The sequence below is a fragment of the Panthera uncia genome, chromosome X (genome assembly GCF_023721935.1).
Source record: "Panthera uncia isolate 11264 chromosome X, Puncia_PCG_1.0, whole genome shotgun sequence".
Classification (NCBI taxonomy): domain Eukaryota; kingdom Metazoa; phylum Chordata; class Mammalia; order Carnivora; family Felidae; genus Panthera; species Panthera uncia.
Window position 1 is genome coordinate 120,710,723 of NC_064817.1, and position 23,989 is coordinate 120,734,711.

At 62.7% G+C, this 23,989-nt stretch overlaps 1 protein-coding gene and 1 long non-coding RNA gene across 2 annotated transcripts; one reads left to right on the forward strand and one right to left on the reverse strand.

The window, feature by feature from the left end:
* Positions 1–500: 500 nt before the first annotated feature.
* Positions 501–2,510, reverse strand: LOC125932402 (uncharacterized). Its single transcript, XR_007460581.1, has 3 exons — positions 2,008–2,510; positions 1,632–1,902; positions 501–851 (listed from the first exon to the last, which is right to left on the reverse strand). It is a non-coding gene; the product is annotated as an uncharacterized LOC125932402 (long non-coding RNA).
* Positions 2,511–2,777: 267 nt separating this feature from the next.
* BGN (biglycan) lies at positions 2,778–17,469 on the forward strand. Its single transcript, XM_049644458.1, has 8 exons — positions 2,778–2,935; positions 12,420–12,671; positions 13,006–13,118; positions 13,461–13,674; positions 14,213–14,323; positions 14,543–14,636; positions 14,722–14,860; positions 16,239–17,469. The coding sequence occupies exons 2-8, from the start codon at positions 12,422–12,424 to the stop codon at positions 16,434–16,436; spliced, it is 1,119 nt and encodes a 372-aa protein (XP_049500415.1). The 5' UTR covers positions 2,778–2,935; positions 12,420–12,421; the 3' UTR covers positions 16,437–17,469.
* The last annotated feature ends 6,520 nt before the right edge of the window (positions 17,470–23,989 follow it).

Genomic DNA, 23,989 nt, shown 5'->3' on the forward strand with positions numbered 1-23,989 from the left:
CCGGGCGTGCAGTTATGCCTTATTGCAGACTGCAAACCACAGACACAAGAGCCTTCCAGGCGCAGGAACCGTATTTACAGAAATATTGCCCCAGATGCATCCCCCAGCTGCAGGAAAGAGCTCCAGGGTGCATAATGTGCCCTGTGCACAGGGCGTTGCCTCATGGTCACCCCCAAGCTCCCTCCAGGAACGTGCCTGGCTGACGCCCAAGGGTGCGCACTGCGCGGGGGACACTGAGGCTGCCCCACCTACTTGCGGTGATACTCTCCCCTTCCCTGCTCCCCACACCCTCTGCACCTTGGTATGTGGTGTTCCTTCCACTGCCAATATTTCTCTTCCCTCCTCTTTCTCTTGTCTACTCCAAGTCACCTCCTCCAGGAAGCCTTTCTAAGCCCCCCGTGGCGCTATGTGTGGCTCTGAGGAGGCAGGAAACAAAAGTGCCCCTGTCCCCTGCCCACAGAGCTCAGAGCCCAGACCCAGAGCCCCCAGAGTGGCCTTTCCCTAGCAAAGCTCCGGCCACTGTATTCAGGGCTCTTTTCGCTCCCACTGGGACTCCTGGACGCTGAGGACCTGAGTGATGGCTCCTGGGGTCCCAGCCCCCAGAGCAGGGCAAGGCACAGTGGAGGGCGGCCTGGGGCCCCAGGCTGGGTGGGGCCTTGGACGCAGCTAAAGGCTCCTGGGGCAATGGGCGTGTCTTACATGGCTTTTTCTTTTTTCATTTTTAAAAACATCTTTATTAAGATATCATTCACATACCATAAAATTCGCCTATTTAAAATGTACAGTTCGGTGATTTTTAGTATATTCGGTGCGCGACATCACCGCAGTCAACTTTAGAACGCTTTCATCCCCTGTAAAAGAAAACGGACGCCTTTAGCTGTGGCCCTCTCTCCCCCCATTGCCCCCCGGGCCCCCAAGAACCCTCTAATGTACTCTCTGACCCTATAGATTTGCCTACTCTGGATGTTTCGTGTGAAATCACAGTATGTGGTCCTTGGCGACTGGCTTCTTTCACAGAGCACAGTGTTTTAGACATGTTGTGGACACGTTTTTCCTCCCATGCAGCCGTGGTTGGGGATATCACAGCTAAGGGAGGCTATCTTCTGTGATATAGTCTTTCTACTGCCAGCGATGTTGGGAGTGTGTCTCCCATAAACAGGAAAAAACAAACATGGAGACAAACGACGCGTGCTCCCAGCCAAGACCCTGTTTTTCCCACATCTCCCTTCTCCATGGTCCAGCCTGGAAGCTTCTTGAAGGCAGGCCCCACAGCCTGGTCAGGCCACCATGTGTCTCACGTCCCCGGCCGGGGCCCCTGAACTGAAGCTGGTGCACATGGGAGGGGGAAGCCACACCCCCAGGCGGAACCTTTTAGATCCCACCTGCACGTGGCCCGGGACAGCTGGCCAGGTAGTCAGGACCCTCAGACCTCATCCCTATTCTCCTTGGACCCACCTCTTCCTGGCGTCCCTCAGCCTCTGCCCGGCTGGTCCTCTATGCAGTTTTCTCTTTTGATCCCTGGGGCATTGTGTTCCATCTTGTGGCCCGCTTTACTTTCCCCCCTCTCTGTTTCCTTTGCAGAACTCGGTGTTGCTCCCTACCTTGGTTTCTAGCTCCATCTAAACCCTCACCTTTGTTCTGGGAGCAGCGCCTGCAGGAGTCTTCCTCAACGCGGCCAGGCTCTTGGCCTCACTCCGCTGGACACTGGGGCACAACAGACCAGGGGAGGATTGGGGCCCCCCTGGACGGGGAGGAGGTGTGCTAAGGCCCTCGGCTCTACCCGCAGGTGGAGCTGGGCGCGTCCTGGCCCTCAGGAAGCCGCTGAGCTCCCAGCAATCACGTGGGGTGGTGGCTGACGATGGCCTCTTCCTGGGACGCTTGGCAGGCTGGCCCACTTCGCCCCTGTCAGTGGCCAGCACAGGGCTCAGCCCAGAGGAAGTGCCCACCCACAGAGCATTCATTGCGTTGCAGGGGACCGCACGGATTGAGCAAAGAAAGATGACTCACTCTTCCACTCTCAGCTTGTCTGAGCCTCAGGGCTGGCAGGCGAGGGAAGACCCTCAGAGTCTGTGATGCCTTCCTGTCCGTCCCTCGCCGAGTCCCGTCTTGAGATCACACAGAGAGGACCCGTCCTGTATTTTAGGGCAAAAAGGGCTGCAGCGGGGTGGGGGGCTGGGGTGTCCAGAGTACCTGGGAGCCTGCCTCAAGCCCTTCCAGAAATCCACAACAGCCGCCTCCCTGACTGCAGAGAACCACCTCCTTGTTCAGGCCCAGGCTGCCGGAGGTTCTGGGCGGGCGGGCTCAGAACAAAATTCCAGGGGCCACTCGCTGGACTAGCAACCAGAGGCCGCCTCCCCCTTGTCTCCCTTCCCTTTCTCCCATCTCGCCTTCGCCTGCAAGTGCCAGCAAGATAGTTCCCGCCCCTCTCTGGGCCTCAGTGTCCCTATCTGGGCAGTGGAAAGTTTGACTCTCTAAGGCTGTGCCAGCCCGGAGACACCAAGGGTCCTTGTGGGAGTGGGAGTGTGTCCCTTCCCCATGCGCGGGGAGGGGGGGGGGGGGGAGGGGGTTGTGAGGGGGAGGGGGTGCAGCTAGCCCAGCCGTCTACAAGAAAATTGCTCCCTTTGAAGCTTCCAGGGGGGCCGGGAGGCCTGCCCCCTCCCTCCCTTCTTCCCTCCCTCTCTCCTTCCCTCTCCGCCCCACCAGCCCCCTCCCTCCTTTCCTCCCTCCCCGCCCCCTCCCGCCGTCCCCTCCCTGTCGGCCAGCCCGCCCAGCCTTTAGCCTCCCTCCCACCGCCTCTGTCTCCCTCTCTCCACAAACTGCCCAGGAGTGAGCAGCTGCTCTCGGAGGGCCCGACGGAGAAGGACAGACACACTGACTGCCTGACACCCAAGCCTGCCAACTAGCCAGCCTGTGCCCGGCCGCTTGCCCTTCCCAGGTAGGGCCCCCACGCCAGCCCCACACTGTCCCCACTGTGTCCCCACGCCGGCCTTGAGCTGCCCTCCTTGTCTCATCCCTGGTTCCACTGTGCCCTCGCCATCCTCAAAATGCCCCCACCATCCGCATCCCTACCCTTGTCCCTGCTGCCCCCTCACCCCCCCCCCTCCCACTCCTAGGCTGCCTGTGATCCCCAGATTCCCGCCAGCGCTGCTGCGGGCTCCTGGCCCGCACCCCTTCGTCGCCACCCTGTGGCCCCCTTAGTGCTTGTCCCTTTTTGCATTTTCTCCCCACCCCCCTTTCCTCTCCCCTCTGACCTCACTCAGCTGCACTCCATATCTGCCCTCCTTGTCTCCCTCTCGGGTTCTTCCCCGTGACTGGCCCCACAGAGCATCGCTCAGGGCATGGCTGGGTGGCTGGCATCCCAGCTCGGCCAGCGGCTCTTCCTTCACCGCCGGTCCCGAGTCCCGAGCGTGCCCCGCACTCCTGCGCTGTGCCTCCACACTGGGAACACGGGTGGGAGGGCTCAGCGCTAGGGAACAGTCCCCACTGTCCCTGGTGTGGGCTCACAGACTTGGTTTCCCAGGCTGCCTGCCCAGGTATTACTCCCTTACCCACAGGCTAATTCCCTTCCTCTACGTCCTCCTGGCTGAGGTGGAGGTCCACAGGGCCCTGGCCCCTGGGGGCCCTGGGTGGGGCTGCCCGGGTGGCTCGGCTCTGCCTGTCCCCAGAACCCCCTTGGACTGAGACTCAGAATGCGGGGTTGTGGGCAGAGAGAAACTCAGGCAACCGTGCCGTGTTACCCTAGGCAGGCCTGGCTTTGGGCCTCGCAAAGCTTCTGGGGACCCTGGGGAGAAGTGAGGCCACAGGCCCACTTCCAAACTAGGACACCATTGTCCCAGGATGGGTGCCTTTTTAAAAAATGTTCTATTTACTTATTTGTGAGAGAGAGCATTAGCAGGGGAGGGACAGAGGAAGAGAGTGACACAGAACCCCAAGCAGGCTCCACACTATTATCCCAGAGCCCGACACGGGGCTCGAACCCACGAACCATGAGATCATGACCTGAGCCGAAATCAAGTTGGACGCTTAACCAACTGAGCCCCCCAGGTGCTCCCCAGGATGGGTGCCTTTAAGGATCAGTGAGGTTCAAGAGCTCTCTGACCAATTGCCCTGTCCCCCAGAAGCAGCCCCCCCCCCCCACGGGTGCATGGGGCAACTCTGGAATGGAGAGAGAGCCTCAGGTCAGAATCAAAAGTGTAGTGCAAGGTTACCCCCAAAGTTCTCTGGGAGGGGCCGAGCGGTTCCTGCTGGTCTCACTCCCACTCCATCCATCATACAAAGGGGGCAAGTGAATCCCAGAGACGGGCAGGAACCTGCCCACAATTGCACAGCAAGTCAGGTGCAAAACTGGGGCCAGGACTCAGGGCTCCCGACTGACAAACCCTGGCTATTGACCCCATACCACCCAAGGAAGCCTCAATGTCACTGGGGCATTGATAATGACAGCCTGTGGCCAACTGCACCTTCTGGGGATTGGAGTCAGAGGTGACAGGGCCACTGGCCCCTGCCCTGCAAGCTCCCAAGATGGCGGGCATGCTGAGGGGCCTGCCAAGCAACTTAAAAGAAGAGCAAAGGAGAATGGAGCTCTCTGTATGTGCCACCAAGTGCCATGGAAGGTTGGGGGATGGGAGCACCCCCTCACTGCTCCGTGGGTGCGGCTGGGGCCTGGGCACTGGTTGGTTCTGCTGAGTGGAGCAGGAGGCCCAGAGTACTCCAGGCCAGGGTCATGGGTTGGGGCGGGTAGGGTAGACCTTGCTCAGGCCAGAGAGACTGTGGCAGAACAGTGTTCACTAAGGGCCACTCTGGCTGCAGATACGGGCCAGTCCTGTCCTCAGCGTGCTCCTGCATCCGTGTCCTCCCCCACTCGCTGGCCTGCCAAGTCTCCACCCTGCAGGGACTGATTGGCATTGAGACAAGCGGGAGATGCTCGGGGCTCCCTGGATGCCAAGAAGGAAGGTTCCTGGGGATCTGCCTCCAGGGGCAAAGGTCGGCAGGGAGTGAGAGTGCTCAGGCGCAGCTGCAAACACGCACGTGAGCGCCTCCTGGCGACACACAGCTGCCCTGAGAGAGTGTGCAGGCTGCCCACGTCTGGCCCACGGGACATCATGGCTAGCCTTTGAGGGCAGGACTGGGGGGGCAGGGGGGATGTTGAAAGGACGGCACCACGCCGGACAGCGAGAGCAGACTGGGAGCCAAGGAGCCGCTGCGGAGTGCCGCCCCGGTGGGCCCGGCCCACCCGTTCACTCCCTGGCCCACCTTTAAGCCCCAAGGACCCAGGGCACAGTGGGCATTAACCACCCACCGCTTTCGTGCCCTGCCCTGAAGCAGGGTCCGGAGCCCCCGTTTAGTAGACGGGGAGCCTGAAGCCCAGCCTTTTCGCTGCCGGGCTGGTGGCAGTTCTGTGCAGGCTTATTTCAGAAGCCCAGAAACCTGGCCTGCCGGCCCCTGTGACCAAATTTCTCCCCAGCCCTACCAGTGGCCCTGGCCCACTGGAGGAGTGCAAACGAGGAAGGACAGGAGGAAAAGGGGCGTTTGAAAGGCCCCAGAGCGTCCCTTCCCGGGCTGTGCCAAGTCCCCAGAAGGAGGCGGAGCCTTCCAACAAGGCCCTCCCATCTCTCCCAGCCCCCCTCCTTCCTGGACCGCGTCCCTCTTCCCCTCCTGGGAGAAGCCCCGCAGACACCACACGGTCTGGACTGTTCCAGCAGTCACTTCTGCTCAGTTGCCTGGGGACACAGCCGTGGCACGAGAGAGGGGCGGTCTCCCAGGATTTCCTTGGAGCACACAGGCACAGGCAATGGCCCAGGCGTGTCCACCATGACCCCGCAGATAGTCCCAGCTGCAGCTCCGGGGCCTCATCTGCTGAGCCACTGGGTCCTTTGTCCTGCATGACCCCAGGGCCTTTCCCTCACCTTCCTTGCACACCTTCCAACACCCTTAATTGTGAGAGAAGTCTTCACATCCCCACCCACCACACCCTCCCCATCTGTCACCCAAGAGTGACAGAGCTTGTTCTCTGCCCAGAGCTGCCTCCTTCCACACCCGTGGGCCCCACTGGTGGGAGGGGACATACCTGCCCAGGGCTTCGCTCAAATTGAGGGGGTGGGGATGATGGTCGCTCTCCCAGGGCATCCTCCTATGAGCCGGGGGAGGGGGGGAGGGGGGTAAGCAAAGGCTCCCGCCGAAGGCGGGGTCCTGGCAGCTCTGGCCCCTCCTGTCAGCTGGCACCTGGGGCAGTCAGTGCCCCTCCCCTCCCTCCTGTCGTCTTCTGCCAAGACACTGGGACCCACACCTTGGTCACCCACAGAACGCCTTCTGTAAATCCCACCTTAGAGGGAGCCGGTAGGGAGCAGGCAGAGGGGGCTCGGCTGGAGGAATGGGGGTGGTGTCTGCTCAGTCCTGTCCCCGCGGGCCTGAGGCCCGTTGAGGCTAGCTGGCCAGCCCCGTGGTCAGGCCCTTCCGTCTTCCAGAGCCCATTTCCCAGTGGCCACTGCGGGAAGGCCCCTGTGGGCGCGGGGCCTCCTCAGCCACTTCGTCTAGGGGGTGGGTGGCTGTGATCCATCCCCCCAACCTGGGCCCACAGCCCCAGGGTCCCCCGGGGCCTTCTTCACTCCCTCTGGGACTCAAGGCTCCTGGAAGCAGCCTCAGACCCACCCCATTTGGCTCCCCCTCCCTCGCTCTGCTCTGGGTCGGGGCAGTTGTGGGGTGGCTGGGGAGGGGGCCTTCTCCCCGGGGGCCTACCAGCCTGCAGCATCACTCGGATGACTCACCTGCCTCCTCCCTGTGGTAACGCATCTTGAAGTTTTGAGGCGCAGGGCTCTCTACCCAGCTTCCTTGCACCCAGCTCTCCCAGTCCATGGCATGGGAGAGCCAAACTCTGCAAACACCTGGGGCTGACCTGCAGTTTCCCCCCCACCACCTGCCCCTTGAGGGTCAGATGGCCAAGGGGGACACAGCAGTCAGAGGCCCAGGTGGCCGCTGGATCGGGAATTTGAGGAACAGACGTGCGACTTCAAGGAGAGGGGCAGAGGGCAGAGAGAGAGAGAGGCTGGTTCTGGCGGCCCTGTCCTAGGAGACCAGAGGCAAATGTGAGGTTCACCTTCTTGCAGTCTGAGTCCCTGCCTACCCTTGATTACAGTCCGCCAGGACCTTAGAGGCCACCTGGCTGCAAGCAGGCATGCACTGGGGGAGCCCTGCGAGGGGCTCTGAGGGGCCAGAGCCCCTGGCAGAGAGCAGGGAACCTGATGCAGGGAAGGGGATGCAGGAAACCCCGGGCCCAGGAAGGCAAGGGCCTCACTCACAGGTGTCTGGCCACTCTCCTACCCAGAAAGTGGGGCCAAACCCCCTTGTCTTGGCCTGGCTCAGGTGGGGAGCAAGGCAGGTGGGGCGCCATGCTCTGGGAGCCGGGCTGAGAGCATCTCGCTGTGGGGTCTGGGGCCTGCTAGGACCTAAAATGCTTCGGGGCAGTTCCCTGGCCTGGTGACCAGGGGGCTTGATGCCTTTTCCGTGTGACATCCCTGCAGGCCCGTAGCCAGCACAAACAGCAAGGTTGCGATTGGCCTGGTGGGTGTGTTAGGGCCAAAGAGGGGCGTATGGCCCCACAGCCAGTGGGGAGCTCCTGATATTGGCAGTCAGAGAGAGGCATCACGTTCCCAGAGGATTCATGATGCAAGCAAGGGGGCAAAGGACCCACAGAGCAGGGCCCTGCTTTCCAACGGCATCACCTCCCAGCCTAGGTGAGGGAGCTGCCAAGGAGTCTTTCCCAGGGCCCCAGAGGCTGGTCCGCCCCCCCCCCCCCCCCTCCACAGCACAAAGAGTATAGGGTCTTGTGGCTTTGGGACCTGTGGCAAAGTCTGCAATGACAGAGGGTGGGGCCAGACACAGGCGCAGGTAGACAGAGAGTGGAGTCCCAGTTCTACCATTTCCTTATCGTGTAGCCTTGGGCAAGAGTGTGGGGCAAAGTCTGAGCCTCCGTTTACCTATTCAAGCCTCACTTTCTTCTTTTGGTCATTGGGAGGGCCGTTAAGAAATCATTTGAGTCCCCTGCCCCGCCTCTGGCAGGTAATAGCATCCTCCCTCTTCCCCGAAGATTCTAGAACGTGGTGAGCAGGGGCTCAGGATTCCTTGTGAGTGGGAGAAGGAGGAAGGACACACAGCCCAGGTGTGAAAGGACCAGGAAACTCAGGATCCCCAGCTGGCTTGGGTCATCTGCTGCCTGACTCCTGGCCAACAGTTTGACTCTCCTGTTTTCAAGAGGTTTTATGGCAGGGTGGGGGATGGGTGGATGGCTCTCCTGGATGCTGTGGGGAGAGGTCCGGCCTAGCCGGCACCGGCCACCCCACCACCTCCCCGGTACCAGCGCTCTGCACACAGCCAGTGGGTTGGCTCCCGGCTGGCTCCCTGGGGCCTCCAACCCCCACATCCAGGTCGAATCCGTACCTGAAGGCTGACAGAGCACAGGACCCAGCTCTGTCCAGTCACACCAGCAGTGCCGGGGCCATGGCAGGAAGGAGCAGCTCGCGCTGTAGCCTAGAGGGCATGCGGGGGCGATAGCGGAGGGCCCAGCGTGGCCCGGGGCGCGTACGCAGATGGGGTGGGGCTCAGGGCCCGCCCCTCCCCTCTCCAGCCACCAGCCGCTCACGCAGTCACCCCCGCATACGTGTGCACGTGCAGGCTTCGGCAGACCCATAGCTGGCACCCAAGTGTAGATGAGATGCTGTCCGGGGTGGCAGGCTGGGGCCTGGGAGGGCAGCGAGGGGCAGCTGGGCGTCAGCTTGCGCACCGTGCCCACCTGTGCAATACAGTTGTGGACAGCGCCCCTGCCCCTGGCCTGTTGTTTGAAGCTGGGCCCTGAGGGCTTTGGTGGACAGAGCGGGGCAGTGGGGGGTGGGGAGGGTACCCTCTGCTCAGCCCGTCTCCCTCCCACCCATCCCCATCCACGTAGTCCTAGGGATGGGGCAGGGCTAGGGAGACGGTGGCACGCACGCCGGAGTTCAGGTCGGGTTGCTCGCTGGGGCCAGACACCCCGGGCTGAGGCCTCGGGACAGTGCCCGGCGTCTACGACTTGGCAGCTGCGGGCCACGCATCTGCAAGCAAGCTCCCAGGGCATGCCAGACCTTAAGTCCTGCTCCCGCCGCCCTTGGCCTGGCCTGAATGCCTGGCACGGCACCCCCATGTTCTCAGAGGCCGCCAACGCGTCTTGTTTGGCGCTGACCTGGAACGGTCGCGCTCCGAGGACTGCGCTGGCTCTCGGAGGGCTAGACAAGGAAGGCCCTATTGGTTTGGCGGCACAGCCTCCGGGAAGCCCGGCCTTTTCCCTTGCTCACACCTGTGGGCACCGGGCCGGAGGCCTCACCGCCATTACCACTTCTTTCCTTGGCCCTGAGGGGCGGGGTCCGGCGAGCTCCAAGCACACAGCGATGGGGCTCAAGGCCCTCCCCGAAGTCCTTGGGGACACCCCCTCGGGTTCACCGGCCGGCCGGCCCCCTGCTCCCCGTGCAGGTCTACCCGCCGAGTCTTGTGCCAGCTCCGGGAGTGGAAATGAGGCTCTGCTGGGAAGCCTGCCCAGCCCCCACCCCGCCGGCCTGTCCACTGCCTGGGCCGGGCCAAGAGTGGGGGCGGGGGAGAACCGGCCAAACCTCATCCTCTGCCTCTATCGCGGGGCCCTGCTGTGGGACCTCCAAACCCTCGGCCTCAGTCCCTCCCCCCCAAGAGTGAGCCTGCGCTGGAGCCCAGGGCCCCTCCCTCGGCCTCTCTGTGGCCCCCAGATGCAGCCATGTCAAGCACGGCCGGTTTGAGCTGATTCATCTCCTCTAGAGTCCCCATTCCCCCAGGACGGGTCCTACGAGCCCACTTGGAGCCTGGGTGGCCAGTCCCACCCCGGTGGGCCTTCCCAGCGCCTGTTCGTCCTTTACCCTGGGGGCGGGGGACAGCCACGGGAGGACAGAGGCTCCCTGGGGAGACCCCCAGCCCTTCTCAGCCCCCGCAGGCCAGAAGAGGCCTGTTTCTGCCCACTTTGCCTCACAGCCGCCCCTGGACCTGGCCCGACCACCCCAGCCACCCCCACCTGTCCAGGTGGACCGTGGATCCCAAAGCCTTCCAAGGCTCCCACTGGGCGTTCCAGCCCTGACTCATCCCCCCGTGAGGTAGCGGCTTTGGCAGGGGTGCCGGGCAAGAGGGGAACAGTCTCCTCCCTCTCTCCCATTCCATCTTGCTCTCCTGCCTCCGTTCTCCCCTTCCTGTTCTCTCCTACCACTCCCCCTCCTCCCAGCCCTGGGCATCCACTGGCTCCCAGACAAGGGCCCCAAGCAGCGGCAGCAGGCACTCGAGGCCTCGGCCTACCCTGCTGTGTCCTGGAGGTTGCAGAATCAGGGGAAGAAGGAGGGACACACCGTCCAGGTAGGCAAGCACAGGGCCTTCTCCCTACTCGGCCCCATGACCCTCTGGGGGCTCCCCTGGGTCCTGCTCGGCCAGCCCGGGGCTGGCAGGACCTGGGGCATGATCGTGGGATCTTGAGGCCCAAAGGAGCTGGGGAGACGGGGTCCTCTCCCGACATGGGGGATCCTCACTCTGCTGTGTGACCTGGGACAGGCAGGCAGCTTCTCTGAGCTCATCACTGGGGGCCAGCCCTCAGGAGGGCTGTTGGGACCTACTGGGGGTGCTCCGGGGCTGACTCTCCAGCTGAGTCCACTGAACTATGTCCTGGGTCTGTGACCTGTGCCTGACAAGCACACCGCAGCCCTGGCAGCCAGAAAGGCGGCACCCTTCTCTCCCACTCTGTCCTCGGGGATGGCGGGAGCCAGGGCACACTCTATGACCCACTCGGGGCTGGCCTGAGGAGTGTGGAAGGGGTTGGCGAGGCTGGGATGGATAGAAAGCCGAGGCTCGGAGTAGTTGTGCCCAGACCTGGAGGTGGCCCCTGACTTGCCGGTGGGAGGAGCCCAGGGGAGCCTGCAGGGGCCCGGGCTGGCCCAGGGAAGCGGCGGCCAGGGCCACACTGTGCACAAGGTGCCAGCCTAGAGGATGCGGGCTCCGCTTCCCGAGGACTCCTTCCACATTTGCAGCCAGCAGTTGGGCTTAGGGGTCACCCAGACCCACTGAAGCCCCTGACAGCCCCTCCCCCATCCAAAGCGGGCCCGAAGTGAGGAGGGGCTCCCAGGGGTGGGGCCCAATGGGGGCTACAGGAAGCCCCTGGAAGCCAGCCAGGCTCACTGCCCACAGATGTGCCCAGGGCAGCCTCAGTCACCCGAGCCTGGGAGGGAAGCAGGGCAGGCACACATGCCTGTTTCACGAATGGGGCAAATGAGCCCGGCTGGGACTTTCCCGGGAAATCCGAATTGGTGAGGACGGCGGGAGAGGCAGGGGCCCCGGCCTTTTCCTGTACAGGAACTTCTGGATGGGAGAGGGGAGGAGGTGGGCAAATATGGGCACCTGGGGGCAGGTTCGGGCAGAGGGCAGCCTCCCCCTCACGCCCACCCCGCTGCCTGGCCTGGGGGAGCCTTCAGACAAGCCTGATCCTGCCTGCCACCCAGCGGCAGCCTGCTCCCCTCTGGTGGCCTCTCCAGGGGGCTGGGCCACAGGCAGAAGGAAGGCAGGAGCAGATGTGGGAGCCCTGGGGCTCTGCAGGCCAAGCCAGGGGAAGTCTTGTGGGCCAGGAGAGGGTGCTGGGGCCCCGGGGAGCAATGGGGGGGGGCGCACCCCCTCCACCTCAGCGGTTTCACCCCTGCCAGGGAGGACGCTCCTCTCTTTATCCACACGGCCTCCGGGGCTAGCCCAGGTGTCAGCCCAGCGTGCCCAGCCTGGCCTCTTGGCCTCTTGACTTTCTTTGAAAAATGTGGACGTGCTGCAAGGGGGAGCTGAGGCAGGAAAGGAAGTGACTCATGGTGGTCTAACTCCATCCCGACTGCGCCCACATTGCCCTGAGCATGTGGGATTGGCCGTGGCCACAGTAGTACATTCAAATCCAAAGCCTTCAAAGCCTGTAGGGGGCAAATGGCTGCCCTTCCCTCTCTGCCTCCTCCACTCCCTCCACTAGCCTCCCAGAACCCCCCACCACCCCCCACCCCCGGCAGGCTGCCAGCTGACTCAGTGGTGCGTGGAAGACAGCAGAGGAGGGGGTTAGTGCTGCAGACTCGCTAACTGGCAAGGCGATGCACTGCCCATGAACCCCCCAGGCCTGCCTGCGATCAGAGGGGAGCAGAGGGAGATGTCTCCTGCCTGCCCGCACCCCCTCCCTCTGCCGCCTCCTTCCCTGCCACTCCCACCCTGGGGTCTGGCCGTCCGCAGTGAGGGATGGCGAACGCGGTGCCATCACATGCAAAAGCTCAGCCCCTGGTATTTGGAGGTTTGCCAGGAGGGGGCCCCGAGGGCAGGGACCAGTGATGGCTGGGCCCTCCTGACAGCCCCTCCTCGCCCCGGCCTCCCAGGCATGCCCACCATGTGGCCCCTGTGGCTCCTCGCATCCCTGCTGGCCCTGAGCCAGGCCCTGCCGTTTGAGCAGAAGGGCTTCTGGGACTTCACCCTGGACGACGGGCTGCCCATGCTGAACGATGAGGAGGCTTCAGGTGCCGAGACGACTTCAGGTGTCCCGGACCTGGACTCCCTCACGCCCACCTTCAGCGCCATGTGTCCTTTTGGCTGCCACTGCCACCTGCGGGTCGTTCAGTGCTCCGACCTGGGTCAGTCCCGGGCCCAGGGTGGGACGGGTGCATGAAGGCGCAGGCCTGGCCTGAGCGCCCTACCAAGGAGACACATGTCTGTCCCGTGGGATGGGCGTGAAAGGGTGGGGTCGGGGATGGGGTGACCCCACACAGGGTCCGGGGACTCCTGGTTTCAGCGTGGAACGCTGTCCAGCTGTTCGTTTGCAAAAGAGCAGGGAGTGAGGAGGGCCCTGGTCTACGGCGGAGGCCTTGTGTGGGTGTCCGTGGGCGCCCGTGTCCCCACGCTCTGAGCTGCTCTGGGGCTGGGGCTGGGGCTGGGGCTCATGCTGATGACCGCGGCCCCGGCCCCCAGGTCTGAAGTCTGTGCCCAAGGAGATCTCCCCCGACACAACGCTTCTGGACCTGCAGAACAATGACATCTCCGAGCTCCGCAAGGATGACTTCAAGGGCCTCCAGCACCTTTACGTAAGCCCACCCTGGCCCTTCTGAGGCGCTGCGAGGAGGTGGGCAGTGTGCAGCTGAGGAGTTGGGTGCTTGTGGGTGTGCACACGTATGTGTCGGGTGCGAGAGGGGACTGGGGACCCACGGAGTCCTGCGAGAAGTCTGGAGGCGGGCTTGATGGGAGCGCCCCAGGTCACGGGTCACATGTGCGGATGTCAGCAGCTGTAAGCACGGGACAGAATCGCTCCGCCTCGAGGCCTCACTGGCAGCCCCACCGATCACCAGCTAGGGCGGCAAGGGAGGGAGGAAGAGGTGAGGGCAGGGCGGGGAGCTTGTGCCTTTACTTCCCACGCCCCCCTACCCCAGGCTCTCGTCCTGGTGAACAACAAGATCTCCAAGATCCACGAAAAGGCCTTCAGCCCCCTGCGGAAGCTGCAGAAGCTCTATATCTCCAAGAACCACCTGGTGGAGATCCCTCCCAACCTGCCCAGCTCCCTGGTGGAGCTCCGCATCCATGACAACCGCATCCGCAAGGTGCCAAAGGGCGTGTTTAGCGGGCTGCGCAACATGAACTGCATCGGTGAGTGTGGCATGGCCTGTGGCAGTTGTCACCCCGTGGCCAGCAGGAAAGGCTCAGGGAGAGGGGCCTCTTGCAGCCGGAGGGGCTGGGTGCCATGGACAAGCCTGGTGGGCCTCACAGGACATTTTGGAGGCTTGTCTGGGGACATGCCCCAGAGCTGCCAAGGCGAGATGAAGAGAGACCCGGGGACCGTAGAGGGAGGGAAGGGAAAGGGCTAGTGCAGCCAGCCAGCCAGCCAGCCAGGGGCCAGGCCAGAGGAGCTGAGCAGGCTGCGGTGGAGCCCCACCTTGATCTCTGGCTCCCCTCCTTTTCCTCCTGCTCCCCTTTCCCCCTGAGGTCAATGCCTGGGCCAACGCCCTTGGGAGCTGATGGTCTTGAACAGCCAGGAGTTTGCAATTAGCCCAGTAAATCACTGGAGCTGCTTTCAGGGGTAGATGGGGGAGCAGGACCCATCAGGCCAGCCCAAGTCAGGACCTGGGGCTGTGCGCGCAGCCACCCGGCTCTGGCGTCAGGGCTGAGTGGGGGGCGTCTCTCCTAGAGATGGGCGGGAACCCGCTGGAAAACAGTGGCTTTGAGCCTGGAGCCTTCGATGGCCTGAAGCTCAACTACCTGCGCATCTCTGAGGCCAAGCTCACGGGCATCCCCAAAGGTAGGAAGGCAGACCTTTCCCCCATGCTGTCCAGCCTCCATGGCACAGATGGGCACAGATGGGGGGATCCGGGGACATCTGGAGCCACCAGTCAACTCAGGGAGGGCTTTGGTAGCCCTCTGTTCCCATCTGCGCCCCCCCCCCCCGACATACAGACCCAGCCCGCACACATGGCCTCCCCTCCCGCATTCAACTCAGAGCACCCTCTTTTCCTGGCAGACCTCCCCGAGACCCTGAACGAACTCCATCTGGACCACAACAAAATCCAGGCCATCGAGCTGGAGGACCTGCTCCGCTACTCCAAGCTGTACAGGTGGGCTGCGGGTCCACGTGGGGTGCCCTGCCCCACTGCTCTTTTCTCCCCCAGCGTCTTGGTACATGTCATGTGCCCTTCGCAGGTTGGGCCTGGGCCACAACCAGATCCGCATGATCGAGAACGGGAGCCTAAGTTTTCTGCCCACCCTGCGGGAGCTGCACTTGGACAATAACAAGCTGTCCAGGGTGCCTTCTGGCCTTCCGGACCTCAAGCTCCTCCAGGTGAGAGGAGGGGGGAGCCCCCATGCCAGGGGCTGTAACACAGAGTGGCGCGGGACCTTGCCGTGCCGCCGGCCAGCTGTGCGGTCTGGGCAGCTACTCCTGCTCTCTCTGCCTCTGCCTCCGCATGTGGAAAGAAGCCATCACAAGGATCCCTCCCTCAGTGCCAGCGAGCTGTGCTGAGGAAGTAGGGGAGGCAAGCGGGGACTCCCCCGGGGCTGGCAAGGAAGGCGGGTCATGGGTGGAGAGAGGGTGTGAGGGATGAGCAGGAGCCGGCCTGCTAGACATTGCAGCTGAACGTCTCCTAGGTGGGCGGGACACCAGAAAGGCACGGCAGAGCCGGGGAGGTCAGGGAACAGTGTGCGCACTGGAGGTGCACGGATTTGTGGTGAGACGGGTCCAGCTCGGGGCAGGAAGTAGGCTGATGAGGGGGTGCAGGGTCTTGCCTGGGGTTCTCAGGATCCCCCACCACCACCACCACCACTCTGGTCCTGGCTTGGCTTCCAGTCTCTTCCTCGGCCCCAATCACACTAGCCAGGAGACCTGCCATTCCTACAGGCTGTCGGGTCAGAGCCAAGTCGGGACAAGCTCTGCATCCGGGGAGGGCGGGGGAGGGCGGAGCAGCCCGGAAGCTGCCGGGGCGAGGCCCAGGCCCGGCTCAGCGCGCCCTCTAGCGGCTGGTGTCCTCTCTGCCTCTAGAGGGCGCTGCTCCAGCCTAAGCACCTCCCCCCCGCCCCGCCCATCGTGGGGTTCCTTACCCTCTCTCTCTCCTGCTTCCTCTGTCCCTCCCCTAGAGAGGGGCTTCGGGAAGTTGAGAGCTGCTAAAGAGCAAGTACCCCTGCGCACTGGACGGAAGAGGGGGCCACGTGCAGGTTCCTTCTCCTGTCATATCTATGGGTCTCTGGAGTGAGAGGCTGCTGCCCGGGGGCAGGCCCGGAGCCCGGGGAGCCCAGAGGGAGGGCCAGGGACCCTCTGTGAGCCCAAGGTGCCACCTTTCCTGCATCGATACCCACGTCCCATCCCTTGACCCCCGCGTGCCCCTCCCTTCCCACCCACCACACACCACGCCGGGGCCCTTCGTCCTGGCCCCTGGTCACATACCAGTGCCTTAATCCCATCCAACAGCCTCATGACCACCATACCCAAACCTCGCTTTGCTCCTCCCAACAATGGAAGAATCACATCCTGGACCTCAAAGGGCAGGCGCTGTGATTAAATCACGCCCATGAGGTGGCCAGGCGGGACCCAGCCCGGAGGGAGGGCCCAAGCCCTCTGTCGTCTGCCCTCTACTTGGCCCACCCAGGCCGGTACAGGTTCGGAGGGCAGTCAGGGGTGACTGGGCCACCGGCACTGGGCCTGAGCCACCTCCCTCTGCCCTCAGGTGGTCTATCTGCACACCAACAACATCACCAAGGTGGGCGTCAACGACTTCTGCCCCGTGGGCTTCGGGGTGAAGCGGGCGTACTACAACGGCATCAGCCTCTTCAATAACCCTGTGCCCTACTGGGAGGTGCAGCCGGCCACTTTCCGCTGTGTCACCGACCGCCTGGCCATCCAGTTTGGCAACTACAAAAAGTAGAGGCAGCAGCGGCCGCTGCGGTGGCCTGGGCGGGGTCTCTGGGGAGCGCAGCAGACATCCCGAAGGGGAGGGCAGAGGGAGGGAGGGAAGCCAGTGCCCAGCTGCACCCAACCCAGCCCCCGCCCTTGATCCTGGACCCCAACGCGCTGCCTCCTGACGCCCTCATCCCGGCTCCCAGGCGTGCAGACGGGGCACAAGACCCAGCCGCCGTCACGTGTGCCTTGGCTTCAGAGCTGCCCCTGCCCCCCACTTCATAGCCACTCAGAGCACCCTCATAAAGCTTTCTTCCCATTCACCCTGAGATCAAGTCACCCAAGGCTCCGGTCCAAGGAAGACGGTCCCTGGGTCTAGGGGGTGGGAAGGGGCTAAGAGGGAGGAAACAGCCCACCCCACCTGCCTGGCACGCATTCTTTCTTCTCATGTACTTCCAGCTTCCAACCCTCCTTAGCCTGGCCTGCTACCCCTGGCCTTCCATGCTCCCCCCGCCCTTCTGCAAGTTCACGGCCCATCTACCCCAGCCTCCTTGCTCTACTGGCCTCTAGACCAGTGTCTTCCTGTTTCTCTGTCTCTCTCTGTCCCTCTCTCTGTCTCCATCCGTCTCTCTCATCCTCCCTCTCCTCGCTCACATCGCTGAGCTGGGTCTGGTGTCTGTCTCGCTGGGCTTCTGCCCGGCCCCAACCTAGGCAAGCCAGGGGGCAGAGGGCAGCTGTCCCCAAGCCTGCCCTGCCCAGACTCTGCTCCCCCTCCCCGAGTCTGGACAGTCCTGGAGGAGGCCAGCATGTGGAGGTGATGCACCCTGTGCGCAGTCCACAGTCCGAAGGGGAGCACTGGCCCAAGAAAAGGCCCAGCATCCCGCTGGAGTCGGCAGCCAATTTTCCTTGGCCTTTCCCGCCCCGCACGATGGCTAGTTCCCCCCTCCCTTCACCTTCTGGCCCCTGGTATGGTGGGGGTTTCGAGCAATCACACCCAGCTTGAGGAGGAGCTGCTTCTGAGGTCGGTTGTTGTCTTTCAATTAAAGAAACACTGTGCACTATGGCTGTGTGTGCCGCCGCTCTCGGGTGGCATTGGGGACTGAGCAGACGGGGGGTGGAGGGGCACGATGTGCGGCTGCGGCTGGCGGCCAGACTCTGCCTGCTCGTGTCCACTCTAAGCCTCGGGCTTCCTCTTTCTTGCTTTCCCTGCACTCAGGCAAGAGTCCCCAGTACCTCCATGTCTGAGACTGGACAAAAAGGCCCCTTCCACTTCTTTCTAGGCACTTCCATTGCCCCAGCTGTCCTTCTCCTGGGGTCCTAAAGCAGGCCTGGCTGAGGGAGCATCTGCCCACCCAGAGTGGAGCATTTGCCAAGCACCAGCCAGCCGAAGAGCCCCAGATGAGACTCTCACCCTGAGAGGGGAGCCTGGAAGTCCTAGGGGCCCCGCATGCCTGTCCTAACGGGATTTGCCGGCTCAGAATGAGGTTAGATCCTGGCTGCTGTCAGAGCTGTGTGCGGCACCCAAGTCAGCACCAGGGGGCGCACTGCCACGCATGCCGGGCCTCCTAGGGCCGCAAGTTGTGCCAGGCCGCCTGTGCTGGCCTGGCCTGGCCTCAGGGCAGACACACTGTGTGCCAGCAGAGCCAAGCCCAGGTTGCCATATTCTGTCCGTGGCTGCCAAGAAAGGACCCAGAACATGGTCCGAGAAGCCTACTAGCTGGGGATACAGGACTGCCCCAGAAAGGGCAGCATGAGACAGACGGTCCCCGGAGCGATGTGCCCTCAGACGGCAAGCCCAGAAGACCATCGGCATCATAGCACTACTCTGGGCCGTGTGCTCCACGGCAATTTCTGCTGAGCTGGGCAGGCTCAGGGCAGGGGCACTGGCCAGGGTCCACCAGTCACTGCCTCAGTCAAGTCCCCTCACTGGCCAGAAGAGGGACAGCCGGCACTGGGGCCCGGAAGAGACAGAAACATGGAGTCCGGTGGGAATGGCGGGTCACCCGGCAGAGCAGGGGACAGCGCCCTGCAGGCGGGACCCACACTCTGCCCGCACCAGAGGCGTTGAGGCACCCAGGGGACCACTTGGGCCCGTGGCAGGAGCCCAGGGAGGCGAACAGGGCCACACCCCACAAGAGCTTGTGAGTTGTGGTTGGAAAATGGGGTTCCCTACCCAGAGCAGTTGGTCAGAGATGAATCATTTAGTCTCACTCTGCCGTCCAGTGTGTTGCAAACTATTGGAGGAGGATGATGACCATGGTCATACAAAAGGTGAGAGTGATCGGGTTTAAAAATCAAACCCATGGCAACCCCAAGGCGATCCATGCCAGGCACCAGCTGCCAGCCCCGTGTACTGTTCCATGTACACGTTATGCCAGGCAGAGTGCCCTCCTCATGGAGCTCCGCACCTGGCTGAGGTCACAGGAAGCCCCAGGTGGCAAAACCACAGAGGGCTGGGGGGGGGGCACCCTGAACTGTGAGTACCTGCATGGGCTCGGGGGCGCCCCGTTAGAAAGCCCCAGCAATGCCAGGAAGGTGGCAGGAAAGACGGAAGGAGCGGCCGGGTTCCAGCCCTGGACTTGGGGACAGATTGAACGTGGGGCGACAGGAAGGGAGTGGGCAGGATGGGAGTGTGGGACCCCCACGTCTGAGGCCCCTGGAGGAAGAGGAAGGGGCCGCAAGGAACGTAACCTGCGGGGGAGAGCACCCCAGGCGCCGTGGGGGTGTGGGCGCAGCTCAGGGGGAAAGCCTAAGGCTGAGAGTGAGCTGAGGCAGGCACGTGTGCGTACTCGCGCACACACGCACACTCGCACATGCACACGCGGGGCGACAAAAGTCCCGGGAGCAACTTGCTCAGGGAGGGCTGTCTTGTGAAAGCAGCGGCTGCCAAGCAGTGGACCCAGGGACAGGGGGCTGGGCTGCAGGACATTTCCAAGTACTCACCGCAGGTCAGGTGCCTTCTGGATGTGGTGCGGCCCAGCTGGAGCCTAAGCCGAATCCACTGCTTGGTTTTAGACAAGTTAGGGCTTGTTGAAGGGGCAGCCAGCCAGGCGTCCGTCTGTAGATCATGGCTGGGGATGGGGGCAGGGCACCTCAGAAGGACAACCCCTCCTTGAAGGGCCTGAAAGGGTGGTGGAGGGGCTGATTTGAGAACTTGGGGGGGTGGTGTTCATTCGCTTCTGGTCCCCCCTGCGGTCTCCAGGCCCCATCCCCATGGGCTCCCGCTCCAGTCTTGGGAGGGCAGAGGCTGCAGGCAGAGGCAAAGCCAACTCCACTCTGGACACGTGGGGTCGGGCGCCCTCGCCGGGGTGGCCCGGAGCCACCGCAGCCCTAGAGAGCCCGGGGCCACCGCGGCACCACGGGGCCCAGGGCCTGCTGCACACAGGCTGCCAGGGCAGAGGCGGGGTGCCCGGGGTCTGAGCTAGCCCCCGAGGCTGGAGCAGGCTGGCAGGAGGGCTTGTGCTCAAAAGGCCACCCAGCCGCAGCCAGGCCTGAGTTGTTCCTGAGCATGAGATGCAGCCCAGGCTGTCCAGGACCTCTGGGGCACAGTCTATTGAGGCTGAGCACCTGAGACGCCCAAAGGGAGGTATGCTGCAGGCAGGGTGCTGGGGGGCCCAAGACTTTCTCGGGGGCCAGGTCAGGGACTGGTATGAATTTCCCACGGATGCTGTAACCAAGGACCACGAGCAGGTGGCTTCGAACGGAGATTGACTCCCTCCCAGCTCTGGAGGCCACAAGTCCAAAATCAAGCTGTCAGCAGGGCCGTGCTCCCTCCAAAAACTCTAGGGGAGGATCCTTCCTGCCTCTCCCAGCTTCTGGCAGCTCCAGTCATTCCTTGGTTTGTGACTGCCACTCCAGTCTCTGCCTCTGTCTTCACATGGCTTCCTGCCCTGTGTCTGCGTGTGTCAAATGTCCTTCTGCCTCCCTCTTATAAGGACACTTGCCACTGCACTTAGGGCCCTCCCAGATACTCCAGAATCATCTCTCCATGTCAAGATCCTTAAGCACATGCGCAAAGTCCCTGTTTCCAAATCAGGTCCCACTCTGGTTCCGGGGCTGCAGGTGAACACTGACCCGGGAGGCCCCGGCGTGATGGTGGCCCCAAGGCCTTGGAGGAGTAGGGGAGGAAGAGTCTGTGACGTCAGCCAGGGAGAAACTGAACACTCAGAAAAGAGAGGGCCCTGGGACCCAGCCAGAAGTTCCCCCACTTCAACGCTGGGCTGAGGAATTGCTGTCCCCAGAGGCGGCTGTGACAGCCACGGCAAAAGTGGCAGTAGAGAAACCAGGCAGGGGAGGGGTGGCAGCTGCTGGGCCCAGGGGGAGGATCGTGGAGGCAGGTGGCTTAGGACCTGGGAGAGAAAGCATCCGGGCAGTGGAGGAGATGGCCGGGGGGGGGGGGGGGGGGAGAGCGGTCAGGTGGAGGCAGGTGACAAGGGTGGGTGGCCAGTAGGAAGAGGGAGAGTGGGTTCCTCTCACACAGTGCGTGTGTGAAGGCTGGAGAGGGATGGGCCTGAGGCTGAGCCTCTGGTTCTTGGCTTTGTTTCTTGGGCCAAGAGTGCCGTTGAGATGGTCCCAGGAGGAGACAGATGACAGGGATCCATTGACAATATAAGAGTGAGGGAAACTGACCAAGGCCCAAGGCTCCTGATGGGGCAGGACAGGCCAAGAGCACAGTGGGGACGAGGTGTGGGGCTGAAACGAACAGGGGAGGGTGCAAGGAAGCAGGGAGGGCTGTGCCACTAAGCCAAACACGTTCCCCTGCTACATACACGCCGAACCCCGGCTGTGGGCCTCCCTGGGGCTGTCCCCCAAGCACTCAGTACAGAACACAGGGCTTGATGTAAAGAAGAACTTTCTTGAAAGCTCTCCCTGCCCACCTCTTTATAGACAGAGAAGCCAAGAGGGGCTGGCCAATGAGCAAGCAAAGGGCCATCAGTGACCCTGGGACAGCTTCCCTGGTACCCAGGCTCCCTCACTCCCAGATCTGAGACTTCTCTCTTGGCCTCAGGGCCACAGGCGAGGGACCAACTATTTTGAACCACAGAAAGGGGGCCATCCCCTCTCCTGGCTCATTAGCTGTTTGGGGATTGCCATTTGCTAGAGACGGGATTTTCATGACACCCCGTGGGGCTGTGGCTCAGTGCCTTCAGCTCTCCTGCAGGCCACATACCTTGATCCTTGGCCAGCTGACTGTGACCACAGTGGGCCTCATCACAAAGGCATGTACCCCTGGGAAAGAGGCAAAGGGGTGGTGCTGGGTGCTCCCTGCTATTGATTTTCTCCCCTCAACCTGTTTCTTCCCCCTCAGTGTTCAAGGGCAACCCCAGCAAACAGGTGGCCTGGGCATAGCACAGGGAGAGGGGGGCCCGTGTAGCTGTCCAAACAAGGCAGCCGGCTCTGAGCTCTGGGAGCAGGATGGACTTCACCAGGTGGTGCTGATGCCCCCACGTGGACAGCAGCCATCAGTAAAATGGACATGGCCTCAGGGGCAATCAATACGTCCCCTGGTCTCTGGAGGAAGGCAGTGACACAGTCCCAAGGGAGTCTCAGCTCTTCTCTTCAGCCACTCCCAAGCCTGCACATGGAAGGCTCTCCCCTCCCCCTCAGCACCCATTTCTTCCCCACTGTCGTCCCATAGCTGCCGACTCCCGTCTGCGAAGAGGCTGACCGATAACTGAATGTCTTCTGTCAGTCAGAGCGTACCCCTTGCCAAAGGGAGGCTCCCGTAAGGGCCGCCGAGGAAGGCTGGGCCCAGCAGCCTGCCCCATCTCCCCTGGCTCTAGAGCCTGGGGCCTGGGACAGAAGGACGTGCCGCAGGGCCACACTCCAGGGAGCCCGCCACACCCTGGGGGGCCAAGAAGGGAACCCAGCTTGAATACGTGGGGTAGAGGAGGCCACAGGCTTTCGGGAGGCGCTCCAACCGCTCAGGGCTCCGCTTCCTAGTGCGGATGCCACGGGGGGTAGGCTGGCACCCTATCCCCTGGCCAGGGCGAAGGCCCGCCCAGCTTCCCAGTTGGCTCCAGGTGGGGCGTGGCGCCCCTTTGAGTGTGGGCTCCAAGGACAGTGCTGAGCTCGCGATGGACGCTCAGGAAATCAGGGACTCGCTTTGGCTTTTAGCTTCCATATTCTTGGCACAGCGCGTCAGGCAGGCCGGGCACCGGGGCTGCTGTGGGGCCAAGGGAGCCAGAGTTGATGACAGCTGACCCTGTGTGCTAGTGCAACCCCCCCCCCCGCCCTCCGTGGGACAGCCAGCTAGCTTTCCAAGAGCAGACACCCAGGAAAAGTGCATAAGTATCAGGTAGGAATGCATGTGAGCGAGCAAGTAAGCGTGTGTGAGAGAGCGGGTGTGAGCTCTCGTCAGCGTGTGTGAGTGAGCAGGTGTGAGCCCGCGTCAGCGTGTGTGAGAGAGCGGGCGTGAGTGTGCTCGTGACCTTCGTCTCCACTGAGAGGGGCCAGGTCTCAAGGGCTCTTCATGGGAGCAGCTGCTTCCTGGGGGCAGGTCAGACTTTGGGGAGGTGTGACAGTCCCCTGGCCAACCCTTTTGTCCTTTAGGTGTCTGTCACCGTGGCACCTCCTCATAGAAGCCTTCCCTGAGCCCCCAGCACCATCTTTCGTGTCCCCCTACCAATATTCCCCGAGGGGCCCTTACCCCAACCCGTGACCTCACCTTCACTCTGCCCGCCAGCCCCCTGTTTTGTGGTCCCTGCTGCGTCCCCAGCGCCCAGTCCGGGCCTTGCATAGAGGACACCCCGGGGCCCTGTTTGTCCAAGGCAAGAAAGAATTTGTGGCTGTGTCCACATGTCTTCTACCTGACACACTCTTGGGCTCTGAGCCCTGCCTGCTCTGGGACGGTGATGTCACTGTGGGCCTGTCACTTCTCTCTCCTACAGAGTCAGCCCCCTTGCACTTCTGCTCCATGGTCACAGATGGTGGCAAAGGCCTCGTCTGAGTTTGGAGACACCCACTGTCCCTGGAACTGGGAAGCTTGGGACTCCGAAGACAAGCGGCATGGGTCAGCCAGCTCCTGCCTGGCTGCTGAGCGTCTGTGGGCACGCACTCGGCTCTCTGTCCACGGGTGTGGCCGAGTATGTTTGTGGATATGGGTCTTCTTGGCACCGGGGTTGTGTGTCTGTCTCCACTCGTGTCTGGGATGTTTGTGTCCCTGTGCATCTGTCCCCGGGTGTCCACCCAGGGTGTGCAGTATCTCTGTGTCCTGTGTGACTGTGTTTATGTGATAACTTTTTGGGGTCACCAACTTTGAGAATCCATCATAAGCTCCAGCTTCCTTCTCAAAACTGCTTTCAGTTGTCAGACTCCCAACAGCAGGCAGTTTCAAGAGTTATCACAAACCCCTGGGACACCACAGGGGCCCAAGAACCCCCGGGGCTGCGAACCAGCAACCCAGCTCCCCACTCCACTTGACTGTTAGGGACAGGACCCAGAGGGCAGGGGTCTTGAGAGGAAGCGGCAGCCGATGCCCCAGTCGCGTGCTCATCGCTCTTTCTCTGTGCTCCCAGGTGCCAGGGCCCCCAGGTTTCCAGGCCAGCCCGCCCCCCACCCTCCTTCCAGCGCCCTCAGGGG

What these genes read in the sequence shown, in the direction of transcription:
- BGN (XM_049644458.1), top strand. Translation starts at nt 12,422, where the DNA reads ATGCCCACCATGTGGCCCCTGTGGCTCCTCGCATCCCTGCTGGCCCTG. An exon ending in GCTCACGGGCATCCCCAAAG is followed by an intron (nt 14,324 to 14,542) that starts GTAGGAAGGCAG and finishes TTTTCCTGGCAG; the next exon opens with ACCTCCCCGAGACCCTGAAC. An exon ending in CGGACCTCAAGCTCCTCCAG is followed by an intron (nt 14,861 to 16,238) that starts GTGAGAGGAGGG and finishes CTCTGCCCTCAG; the next exon opens with GTGGTCTATCTGCACACCAA.